Source organism: Silene latifolia, chromosome 2 (genome assembly GCF_048544455.1).
Source record: "Silene latifolia isolate original U9 population chromosome 2, ASM4854445v1, whole genome shotgun sequence".
NCBI classification, from domain to species: Eukaryota; Viridiplantae; Streptophyta; class Magnoliopsida; order Caryophyllales; family Caryophyllaceae; genus Silene; species Silene latifolia.
The window spans coordinates 19,903,714-19,917,259 of NC_133527.1; the positions used below are offsets into that span (position 1 = coordinate 19,903,714).

At 38.4% G+C, this 13,546-nt stretch overlaps 1 protein-coding gene across 1 annotated transcript; it reads left to right on the forward strand.

Annotated features, from left to right (window-relative positions):
• The first annotated feature begins 4,121 nt into the window (after nucleotides 1–4,121).
• On the forward strand, nucleotides 4,122–5,333 carry LOC141636359 (F-box/kelch-repeat protein At3g23880-like). The gene has a single exon (XM_074446743.1). The coding sequence runs from the start codon at nucleotides 4,122–4,124 to the stop codon at nucleotides 5,331–5,333; it is 1,212 nt and encodes a 403-aa protein (XP_074302844.1).
• The last annotated feature ends 8,213 nt before the right edge of the window (nucleotides 5,334–13,546 follow it).

Sequence of the window (13,546 nt, forward strand, 5' to 3'; positions counted from 1 at the left end):
CCCCGTGGCGGGAAGGGCTTCTTGTTCTCCGACTTTGGAAAGTCGGGCTTCTTTCTTCATTTCTTCGGGGGTGACCTCGTTGATGCCGCGGCGACACTGTCCTCCCGCGAGTGTGGGAAGGACTTTGGTCACTCACTGACAACACGGGCACCGCTGGCTTTTTGGTACGCCCAACCTCTTGCATTGCTCCGGTTAGGTTGTTCGGAGTCACCTTCTGGGCCCTGTTCACCTGTGGGTGTGCTGCCGTCACCGTCGTTGCGGCGGGGGTGATCGGCGTATTACCCATCAAGTCCAGGAATAGCTTCGGTTTCGCTGCATCAACCACATGTCCCATGATGGTGACTTGGTCGGCGGGCAGCGGTGTCTCTGGTAGTATCGGCATCCCGTACGCCGGTTGAATTACTCGGCCGGTGGGGGACTGCGCGATCCCCGAATTAGGGACTGTATCATCTTGGTAGAAATTGGTTTCGTCGCTCACAATCATTTCTGGTTGTTTTGACATCTTCGTAGCTTTTTGGGTGGGTTTTGTTTTGTGTTTTTAAGGGATTTGACTAGCTTTTAGTATCAAACTCCCCACAGACGGCGCCAATTGTTCCGGGGTGTGATTACGGAGCAGTGTTGTTACCACGTAAGCTTGTTGAACGATGACTTTGCTTGACTCTTCCTTTCGGCCTCTCCTGAAACAATGAACAAACTGAGGGCTCGGCTTAGCACCGAGCGTACTCACTCCGACGCTCAAGTCAGTAAACTTAAAGGGATTAAGTTGTGTGATACTTGGCAAAGTATGTTGTAGAGAGATAAGGGAGTTTATACCAGATTATGAGTGGTTTAGGTTATATTTTTCGGATCCTTTCCTCAATGAGGGTTGAGGAGTATTTATAGACTTTCATCTTTTGTCACGTAGTGGCAAGTGGTCAAGTGGCTAGCAGGTGGAAAGATCGTTCTACCCTCGGCCGATGGACCCATGTCAGGCCGGCCGAGGTGTCTTGGATATGAGTACGCTGATATGTATCCCGGCTGGCTAGTTGTCCTAGCCGGGACCCAAGTGACAGGCCGATGGGCCGCATCGGCTAGGCTGTCTAATACGTTGACCTGCTGTCTTTTATCTTTGACCTTACTCAAGATGTTGACTCGGTCAACGGGTGCAGAATATGCCCCATCAGGTTCGGTTTGGTCTGACCAGAAAAATGCGTGGGCTGGATTAGACCGGACCAGATGGACCAAAGTGGACCAAATATGATTGTCACTGACCTAGCATATAAAATTAGAACTCGAGACGTTCGTAACGATTAAAATAACCAACATTATTTTCTTACTACATTTAAGTACATAATTACTCGTCTTATATTGCGCGTAAACAAAATAGAAAATAAAATCAATATAAAAACTTTAAGATTCTTTTCTTATACAAGTTCGGTCCATGGTCTGGTCCGCGATCCATTGGATTTGGTCCAGGATCGACCGAAGATCAAAGTAGAGTAAATAGGTGGACCATGGACCGGACCAAATAAAATTCGGTCCGGTCCGGTCCGGTCCAGTCTTTGGTTCGTACCACTGAGTGAACACCCTTAGATAAAAGAGGTAATTTCCAGTTGTCGGTTTGACCTTCCATTCGGTCGGGAAGGTTTCGGTTCACCTAATTTTTGGGCTGTGTCGGGTTTGGTTTCAGACAATTTATGTCGGGTTCCTCAAATAGGGTCAGCTTTTGCAACTCTACGCGGCACTAGCGGAGGCTATTCGGAGCCATAGGACATGACGGTGTGAAGGTGAATTTAGTGTTTAAATCTTGGATTGTGTTTGGAAAAGGGGAAACTATAGTTATTCACAAATTAGTTAGATGAGCTGGATTTTAATATTCCCTCCATACCAATCCAAAGATAACATTGACTTTTTCACACTTGCAAGACACGTTTTGTAACATGTATATCTTTAGTTACACATTATTAAAAATTATAAAAAATTGATATTCTTATAGCATTCATGACGATAAATCAAAAAAGATTTCACATGACTATATTTTGTCTTATAGATTAAGAAAAATATCGAGAATTATCTACAACCATAAATACTGCCATTTTGGTCAATGTTACTTTTGGATTGATATGAAGGGATTATACATTTAGTCTCTCTTAGAAGAATATCTATTTTAAAATTAAAATGAGTTAAGTATTATCCCACCTAGAGATGTGCGCTAGGGTGAACTGGTGATGGTTGGGTCGGGCCAATGGTCGGGTCGGGCTATGTGCCAGCAACCCATACACGACATTAAATGAGGACATGTCTGGGCTGGGCCGGGCTTGTGCTTGGTTGATTTGGTCAGGCTCGAGCCCGATCCACTGATTTGCGAGCAAAGTCTGACCGAGGCGGGCCTTCATATTTTTTTTTTTAATTAGTTTGGACAGGCCATGCCGAGGAAGTTGCGGCACTAGCCCAACCCTAGGATGACACCGAGCGGACCTACAAGTTGACAGGGCCAGTGGGCCACTAGAACTCAGCCCACGAGACTGGGTTGGGTCGGATTGACCCGCTACGATGCACAACTCTAAATTCCCACATGTGCATACTATAAGACAAAACTATTGTTTTCCCATGTGTATTATGTTTTTGTCTTATACATATTACTTAACCTGTCTTAAACTTAGGACGGATATACCCATCTGAAAAAAAGATTTGTGTTCTACACAAGTTTGCCATATGTGTAGATTGAATGTGAATACCATTTCTCTCTTTTTTTTTTTGGTGAATACACCATTTCTCTCTTTAGGAATATTACTTGTACCTAAATTGTTTAAATTTCTATAATTGTAGAGGTTACTCTGCATGAATCCAAATGGAACTATGGAAGGATAACAGAAAAAGAAGTATTGGAACATTCATATTTTACTTGAGTCGAAGCTCCAAGTTCGTAATGACTTGGTAAATTCGTTTTAAGAAAGACACTCTCGTGTTTCCATTCCCTGAACATTAAGGATGAATGGGTTTTCAGTGTCCACCCCATGTATATTCGATTTTCGAATCTCTCGCAGGACATGATCCAAGTTACACTACGTGTAGTAAATTTGACCCTAATATTTTCTTTGAAGCGGGTCTCAAATGGAGTTGGCACATGAAGCATATTTTCGTTGACCCTAATTCATATTAATTTCTTCTCATTCTTTGTTATCACTGGTGCCCACTCACACTTGCCACCATTAACTCCACACAACCCACGGTTCCGGTCTTCAATCCACAAAATTCACGATTTCGGTCATCAATCCGCCTTGAACCGATACACACCCCTATTTGCCAGGTCTAATTAACCCAAACTTTAAAACAAACCAAACAAAATAAAAAGCCAAAATAAAGTGTGAACCCCAAAAATTAATTCCCTCTTTCCTAGATAATGCCCAGAATTCACCCAAATTAATACACTCAGAGTAAGGCGGATTGGAAAGCTGGCAACACAACATTCAGTCGGGAGCTTGTTAATAACCACATTTGTTAGAGAAGCAGAACCAGTTCAGAGCCATTTCCTGCTCTGCCATCGACGTGCTTGGCTATAAACAGGCTCATGCACTGCAGCAATAGTGTGCAACCTTAAACCGGATCATCGCTTAAACCGAGGTACATTTATTTTAGTACCATCTACATTACGAATATGAGAAAGTGATAGACCACCACTTGCTAGCAATGTAGCACCCTATCATTGTCCTGACATTGATATTTGTGTCTACCCTTAGTTATCTGGACTTATCGTAAAGATGTCACGAATTAGCACATAAGGTCATTGAGCGTGTGTGTCACTTCAGACTTTATTTGGTTCAAATATTATGGTAACACGAGCTAAATCTTACTCCTTACCTTATCTTTAGTTTAAAATACGCGTAATACTTAATTTAATGAGAGTATATTGCCAACAAATTAAATAGAAGAAGCTTTATGAAACGGAGTCCTACCAATAATCAATTTCCTAAAGTCAAAGATAATAGTTGGTTAGATATTCTTACCCTAATACGGACTGTAGCCTTTAGGTTAAAAGATACAAGTAGCCACCCAAATTACTGCCTTGGAGCTTACGCTTATAGGACCGTTGAAATACATTGTTTATCAAAATTCTAACAATTTATTGTGCTACTCTTGGAATGGCAGCTTATCGAATCCCATCAGATTTGATGGCCGAAATACTGATTTGTCTTCCGGTAAAATCACTACTACGTTTCAAAAGCGTATGCAAAGTTTGGTACACTTTCATCAATAGTTCCCTCTTTATTCAACTTCATCTTAACAAATCCCTCGTTTTCAATTATCGACATAATCATACCCTTTTCTATACCAACTACTATTCCCTTTGTGTTGTTGATGATATTTATCGCCCCTCGAAACCCATCAAAGTATATTGGCCTAAAAATATCATTAGAAACAATGCGGATGTACATGTTGATGATGTAGGGTCGTGCAATGGCTTGGTTTGCTTATGCGTTACTAGAGACGCCTTGTATTATTCGTATGTTTCGTGTTTCCTCATATGCAATCCTTCAACGCGTACTTTCAAATTCAAACCAAACGTGCCTTTGTTGGAAAATCAGGACTTATCATGTGGTTTTGGTTATGATGACGAACATGATGATTATAAGATAGTTGTCACACACCCATATTTGATAGAGAATGTAAGAAACAATGATGTGTATATTTATAGCTTCAAGGCTGATTTATGGAAGTGCGCTACTCATACTCCTGCCAAGGGTTCGACTCGGAGTAATTTTTTAAAAGTAGACAAGAGGGTAGTATATGCAAACAACATGCTACACTATATTGTTTATTCACGTGTGAATGACTACAGTAACTATTCAAATAATATAATAGCGCGTTTTGATCTGTCCTCAGAAACATGGAAGGATAATGACTTGAGTTTCCCCCCTGTAGACCGGGATTGGAAATATATTGAGCTTGGAGTATTGGATGATTGTTTATACCTATGTCTTGAAGAAAGGAATGGTCTCCATAATGTATGGGTGATGAAAGGATATAGAGATGACAATTATTCATGGAGCATCAAGTATAATATTCCTGGAAATTTTCACAATCTTGCTCTTTTTGCGCCTTTAAGGGAAGGATCTCTTCGTTTACTGTTTGTGTACAGAGATATTGATTACCGCGATGGCACAACCCATCGCGTCTTGTGGTATAATCCACATGATGCCACAACCGAAACATTCAAACTCAAACTAGAACAATTATCGTCATCCAACTCTTTACTCCGTCTTTGTATAACAAGTAGTCTCGTTACGATTCCAGGGAGTTCCTTCGATTATATAGAGCAACCATCGGATTCAATTCAGATGACATTGTCATGAATACTGCAGAAGATGGAACTCCCTCTTGCTCTGCGACTATCAGACCAAGCCGTAGCTGAATGCCTGAATCTATTGGATAATGTTGTCTTCACAAGCTGTTCAATTCAGATGACATCGTCATCAATTGGATAATGTTGTCTTGCAATCTAACTGGTTCTTGTGATCTGATGTTTCCTTTGTTTATTGTCTACTGAAACAATGTTCGATATAATGTGATGTGAAAATATTTTTGCACGAGGATGACGGAAAGTTGCAGCTAGTTAAATTGCAGCTGCAGGGCTTCACAAGTTGTTTGCACAAGGATGACGGAATGTTGCAGACTTGCAGGTCAACAGCAACTAAGCCAATTTAATTAGGAATGTAACTACTATATACGGAGTAACTATTATTATTTGTAAATTTATGAATGTATTATAATTCTTACGCGATTAGTTATTAATTCGTTATACTTTGATTAAGTTGTCGACTCAAATAGTTTGAATTTCAACATCAGTAAACCATAGCAAAATACTTATCTAGTTATAAGTAACCCAGCATTCATAGTTATATCGATGGCATTTGTAACCAATAAAAATATCATATGGATCGTAAAGGCATGGAAATATCAAATATGTTTATTCTTACCATAATACGGACGGGACTGTAAAATTATTGCCTTGGAGCTTAAGGATCGTTAAAATACTCTGGTACTCTTGGAATGGCAGCTTATGAAATCCCATCTGATGCGATCGTCGAAATACTGGTTAGGCTTCCAGTGAAAACACTATTTTGTTTCAAAAGTGTATGCAAATATTGGTGCACTCTCATCAATGATATAAGTTGGACAAATCTACCAGCATACTTTTTTTTTTTTTTTTTTTTTGACAGCTGTAAAGAAAGTTTTTACATAAAGCACATAAGACTCGATAGGTCCGGTGCTAATACTACATTATTGGTACAAAAACTTAAACTTAAATTAGGGGTGGGGTTACTTAACACACGAGGTTTCTTCAAATAGTTGTTAAAGTAGCACATTGAGGATGTCAGTCCTTTCCTTTTCTTCGGTAATTGAGCTTTAGGAGAGTACCTGCAACAAGACACACTCACGTCACGAGAACGTGGAAATTTACCTGGGTAGATATAAACATTGCGTCTTGGAGATTCTTCTCTTCGGCTTTGCATTTTTTGTTGATTGTCTTCTAGCACGGAACACTTTAGGAACCTTTAACTTCGATGATGTGAAGACGAAATATGGAGGTTGATGAGAAGTAACACCATATAAGCTCCATAAATTTTGGTGTTTGACGAGCTCACGGGATAAACTTGAAGTAGCTTTCTCATCAGCGAGATCAAAACCAGTTGGCTTGTTAAAAACCATAGAAGGTAACGGCAACACATCACTTTTGGTCTCGTCTGCCACAGTGTTCAGACCACCCGCTCGCAAACCTTTTAATTGTAAAATCCTTTTTAATCCAATTAAGTTGGTAAAGATTTGTCGAAACAGTTCCCTGATTACATTCAGGCAACACATAAAATTGCAACTGATCATAACTCTTCATTGTGTAGGGCTTACATTATTATGTATATGAGAAAGTGATACGATACCACAATGATATTCGTGTCTACCCTAAATCCTTATTATTGACTTATTGAAGATTTCACACAAATTAGCAGGTAAGGTCATTGATTGTGTCACTTCAAACTTTATTTGGCTCAAACATTATAGTAACACCATCTAAATCTTACCCACTTATTATCTTTAATGTAAGGGAAATTCCACTTGTACCCCTCTGCTATGGGCTAATTTCACTCGTACCCCTACTTTTCAGGAAAGCCCACTTATACCCTTTAATTTACTAGTTATTCACACTTATATCCCTCAAGTCACTTATACCCTTACTTTTAAGAAAAATCCACACTACAACATCATAATACTAAGAACCAACAACTAAGACGTTGAGTGAATTCTCGCTTGTCATTATGAAGCGGGAAAGAAGTGTTAATTACCCTTACATACGATGTTAAGAGCTATGTAAACAATATGATACTTTAATTGAAATATTTGTTTTCTCTCAAACAAACATCGTTTTTCCTCCAAATTCATTTTTATATGCCTCCACTTCATCTTCAAAGTTCATCTTTTACCCTTTTACCACACTTCATCTTCAATATTCATCATTTAATATACTTAAGGGGTATATGTGAGAATAACTAGGAAGTTGGAGGGTACAAGTGGGCTTTCCTGAAAAGTAGGCGTACAAGTGAGATTAGCTCATACCAGAGGGGTACAAGTGGGAATTTCCCTTTAATGTAAAATACGTGCAATATTTACAGAGTGAATAGATCATTAGAGTATATTTTAATAATAAAAAGTCATAAGACACCTATAAAATATGTCAAATTTGACGAGATACAAATCTATAAAAATCGAACAAAATAAAATATCCATAAAACAATGCTCTCTAAAATTGATTTGATCCGTTTCTAAATATTCACTATTTGATCGATGTGTCATAAAACACCTTTTCACCCGAGCATCTTCAGATCTTGTAATGAAAAATAAAGGGATAAATAGAAGGAGCTTTAATTTAGGAAACTGAGTCCTGCTAGCATTAATCTCCTAAAGTGAAAGATGATATATTAGGTTAAAATATATAAGCAGCCACCCGGATTACATAAATATCAAGATTACACAATTCCTCTGTAAAAATTCCAACAATTTATTGTGCTACTCTTGGGACGATGGCAGCTTATCAAATCCCATCCGATATGATCGTCGAAATACTGGTTTGTCTTCCGGTGAAATCACTACTACGTTTCAAAAGCGTATGTAAAATTTGGTACACTCTCATCAATAATTCCGTCTTTATTCAACTCCATCTTAACAAATCCCTCCTATCCAACCGTGGACATAGTCGTACCCTTTTCTATACCCAAGTCGATTCCCTTTGTGTTGTTGATGATATTTATCGCTCCTTGAAACCCATCATAGTATATCGGTGTTGAAATATGACAATTAATCTAATAAGGTTACAAAGTAACTCATTATACATTACTACTACTTGGAAGTTTTGTGTCATACTCAATGTCATTAGAGTTACTAGTCCTATAAGTTTAATGTAGAGGGAGTTTAGACTTACACCTAGCTTGTTTTGATATAGAAAAATACAACACAAAATATTCTATCAATATCTTTCTCTCCTTGTTTGATTATATTGCCCTTAAAAACCATCAGGTGGCATCAGAGCATTTTTGATCTTTCGGGACCAAAAATCAAAAACACCCACAAACAAAAAAAAAAAAAAAAAAAAAAAACATAAGCATGGCTTCATCAAGTTCAGCGATGCCTTCCGCACCAATTTTCGTAGGTGAAAATTATGATTTTTGGTGTATCAAGATGAAGGCTTTGTTAACTGCTCTAGATTTATGGGAGATTATCGAACAAGGGTTTAAACTACCTGAATCAACAGTTGAACAAAAGATATCAGCTGATGAACAAAAGGTAGTAAAAGAGAAGACGACGAAGAATGCAAGAGCAATTGCATACTTACATTCTGCAATTGGAGAGGCGATTTTTCCAAGGATCGTCAATGCAACTTCGGCAAAAGAAATATGGGACATTCTTAAGGTGGAGTTTCAAGGCTCACAAAAAGTAAGAGCTATTAAACTCCAAAACTTGAGAAGAGATTTTGAAAACTTGAAAATGAAACCATCTGAATCAATGAAGGAGTATACGTCTCGAATCATTGATATAGTAAACCAAATGAAAATTTATGGCGACGATATTTCTGACAAGAGGATAGTCAACAAAACTCTTTGTAGCCTCGACAACAAATTCAATTTTATTGTTACCGCTATAGAAGAATCAAAAGATGTTGATACATTGTCTCCGCAAGAATTATTTGGGTCTTTACAAGCCCATGAGTCAAAGGTGTCCGGTAGAAACGAAGGTTCATCGGAAGGAGCTTTTCAAGCAAAACATAAACAAAAGTCCCAAAATTTCAAAAATAACAAAAATAAGCAAATGTCAAAAGAAAAGTTGAGTACTAATGGTACCGAAAAGAAAGGAAGATTTCCACCATGTGGAATCTGCAAAAAGACTAATCACATGGAGAAAAATTGTTGGAACAAAGATAAAACACCATGTGATATTTGTAAAAAGTTTGGACATGAACAAAAAGATTGTTGGTCTAAAGATCAACAAGCAAAGGCTAATGTCTCCGAAAGTGGAATCTTTGAAGATCATCTATTTGTTGCCGGTCAAGCCTCGACGAAAAGCAATAAAGATTTGTGGCTAGTCGATAGTGGTTGCACAAATCACATGACAAACAATGAAAGTATATTCACTCATATTGATACTTCATTGAAGACTCCGGTAAGGATGGGCGATGGTTCCATTATAGAGGCAAAAGGCAAAGGAACTATAACCGTTCAAACAAAGAAAGGAACGCGTTACATTAGCAATGTCTTGTTAGTTCCTAATCTTGCCACAAATTTGCTAAGTGTCCCCCAGATGATGCAAAATGGTTACAATGTCAACTTTGAAGGAAATACATGTAACATTTATGATCATCATGGAAAGGAGATTGCTCGAATTGAAATGAAGAACAAAAGTTTCCTTCTTTCATGGACGTACCCAAAAGAAATTATTGCCCGAGTAGAAGATAATGACTCTTGGCTATGGCATAAAAGACTTGGTCACTACAACTTTCATGCTTTACAAACTCTCCACAAAAAGGATATGCTAAGAGATTTGCCTTTGTTGAATCTTGAAAAAGACGTTTGTGAAGGTTGTCAATTGGGGAAAATGCATAGAGATTCTTTTCCGCAAGATCAAGCATGGAGAGCTAAAGAGAAACTCGAGTTAGTGCATACTGATGTTTGTGGCCCCATGCGAACATTAACTGATGAGAGAAATAGGTATTTCATTCTTTTTATTGATGATCTTACAAGAATGACATGGGTCTACTTTCTTCGAGAACGCTCAGAAGTTCCCACCGTTTTCAAGAAGTTCAAGGCTATGGCTGAAAACCAAAGTGGTTGTAGCATGAAAAGAATCAGATCTGACAGAGGCACGGAATATACATCAAACGAGTTTGATAAATTTTGTGAAGATGAAGGTATAACACATCAGCTTACCGTTGGTTATACACCACAACAAAATGGTGTGTCCGAAAGGAAGAATAGAACTGTTATGGAGATGGCGCGATGCATGCTGTTTGAGAAGAAAATGCCTAAAAGGTTTTGGGCTGAGGCTGTAAACACAGATGTATATCTTCTTAACAGGTGTCCAACTAAGGCAGTGACAGATAAAACACCTTTTGAAGCATGGACAGATCACAAGCCTACTGTGAAACACCTTAGAGTATTCGGCTCTTTGTGTTACATACATGTTCCTGCAGTAAATAGACACATGCAAGAGAAGGCTGAACAAGGCATCTTTTTGGGTTATAGCTCCCAATCTAAAGGTTATCGACTTCTAAACTTGAAGACGCAAAAGTTGGTGATTAGTAGAGACATTGAAGTTGATGAAAATTCCTACTGGAATTAGGAAGAAGAGAAGGTGGTGAAACAACCACCAACACCTTGGAATTTTATGCAGGAAGATGGAAATTCACAAGGCTAAAATCAGAATGAGGATCTTTTTCAATATGTGTCCCCACCAAATTCTCCTAGAACACCACAAAATTCACCTTCAACTCCGAGAGAGGTATACAGAGATCAAGCAAGTTCTTCCAGGAATGAAGTTTAATCTTCTCCAGATTCTCAAAATGCTACGGGCCGAGAGGTAAAAGACTTGTAGGTGATTTGTATGATAATAATGTCGCAATCCAAGATAATCCATTTGAATCATGTTTTGTTGCGGTTTATGAACCTAACAACTATCATGAAGCTTCTAAATATCAAGAATGGAGAGATGCAATGGAGGATGAGCTTAAGATGATTGAAAAAAATCATACTTGGGATCTCACAGGAAGACCAAAACATAAGGATGTTGTTGGAGTCAAGTGGGTCTTTAGAACAAAATTCAATCCAGATGGTTCAGTTCAAAAGTACAAAGCAAGGCTCGTCGTGAAAGGTTATTCTCAACAGTACGGTACTGATTACACGGAGACGTTTGCCCCTGTTGCAAGACATGATACAATACGAACCTTGATTGCTTTGGCTGCTCAACATAAGTGGAACATCTATCAAATGGATGTAAAGTCAGCATTCTTGAATGTTTATCTCCAAGAAGAGATATATGTTGACCAACCAGAAGGATATGTCATAAAAGGGAAGGAAAATCAAGTTTTCAAGCTCAAGAAAGCCCTTTATGGGTTGAAGCAAGCTCCACGAGCCTGGTACAGTCGAATTGATGAGTATTTACTAAAGTTTGGTTTTGAAACAAGTCCAAGTGAGCCAACATTATATGTGAAGAAAACAAAATCAGATTTGATGATCCTTTCTTTATATGTTGATGATTTGATTATGACCGGAAACAATCAAGCTATGATTAGTGAATTCAAGAAGAATATGAAAAAGGAATTTGAGATGACTGATCTAGGCTTGATGAGTTTTTTCCTCGGTTTAGAAGTTAAGCAAGCATCGGAGGGCATCTTTATTTCACAAAAGAAATATGCAGAAGCTATTCTTAAGAGATTCAAGATGGATAATTGCAAGGCTATGTCAACACCACTTGGAGTAAATGAGAAGCTTTCTAAAGATGATGGGGCTGAAAAGGCAGACCCTACCACTTATAGAGGTATAGTTGGATGTTTGCTTTATCTAACAGCTTCAAGACCTGATCTAATGTTCTCGGCAAGTCTTTTATCAAGGTTTATGCAAAATCCGAGTCAACTTCACTACACCGCAGCGAAGAGAGTTTTAAGGTACATTCGAGGTAGTACACATTTGGGTCTTTGGTACAAACCAACTCAAAACTCTGAACTTGTCGGGTACACTGATAGTGATTGGGGTGGTTCCGTTGATGACATGAGAAGTACATCCGGATATGCATATACTCTAGGAAGTGGAATATTTTCATGGCAATCACAAAAGCAAGATAATTTTGCTCAGTCTACAGCTGAAGCAGAATACATAGCAGCATGTGCAGCTGTAAATCAAGCGATCTGGTTGCGGAAAGTTCTCAAAGATATGGGAAAGGAGCAATTTACTCCAACCAAGTTATTTTGTGATAACCAATCACCTATTGCCATTGCAAAGAATCCAGTGTGCCACAAGAGGACCAAGCACTTCAAGATTAAGTACCATTTTGTGAGAGACACACAAAGAGAAGGTGAAATCAATCTCGAGTATTGTCCTACACAAGATCAACTTGCTGATATTTTCACTAAGGCATTACCTAAGCAAAAGTTCGAAGAACTAAGGAATCGGCTAGGAATGTCAGAATTAATTGTCAAGGAGGAGTGTTGAAATATGACAATTAATCTAATAAGGTTACAAAGTAACTCATTATACATTACTACTACTTGGAAGTTTTGTGTCATTCTCAATGTCATTAGAGTTACTAGTCCTATAAGTTTAATGTAGAGGGAGTTTAGACTTACACCTTAAACGTTATAGGGAAGTTGCAAGCCCTTCTACTAGTATAAATAGCGAATGTATTAGCTTGTTTTGATATAGAAAAATACAACACAAAATATTCTATCAATATCTTTCTCTCCTTGTTTGATTATATTGCCCCTAAAAACCATCAATCGGCCTAAACATAGCATAAGTAATCTTGAGTATCCAGATATTGTAAGGTCGTGCAACGGCTTGGTTTGCCTATGCGTTCCTCAACTTACTCACCCGCATGTCATTAATTGTAATTTTTTGTGCTTCCTCATATGCAACCCTTCAACGCATACTTTCAAATTCAAACCAACCTTCCCTTTCTCGAAGTTGAAATTATTGGAAAGAGGGGAATTATCGTATGGTTTTGGTTATGATGGTAAACATGATGATTATAAGATAGTAGTGACACGCAGAGTTTATAAAAAGAGTGTAAGAGATGTGTATATTTATAGCTTCAAGGACGATTTATGGAAGTGTGTTATTCTTGCTCCTGCTCAGGGTTCGTCTAGTTTTTATCTTCAAAAACTATCACTACAAGAAATCCTGTTTCGGGCGACTACGTTTGGCTACTGAAATCAGTCGCTAAAAGGAAAATGGCGACTGAAATCAGTCGCCAGAGCACAGTAGCAACACTTAGTCGCCAATTGGAAATCGGGCGACTGAAGTCAGTCGCT

Coding starts and splice junctions, on each gene's coding strand:
- LOC141636359 (XM_074446743.1), top strand. CDS start 4,122: ATGGCAGCTTATCGAATCCCATCAGATTTGATGGCCGAAATACTGATT.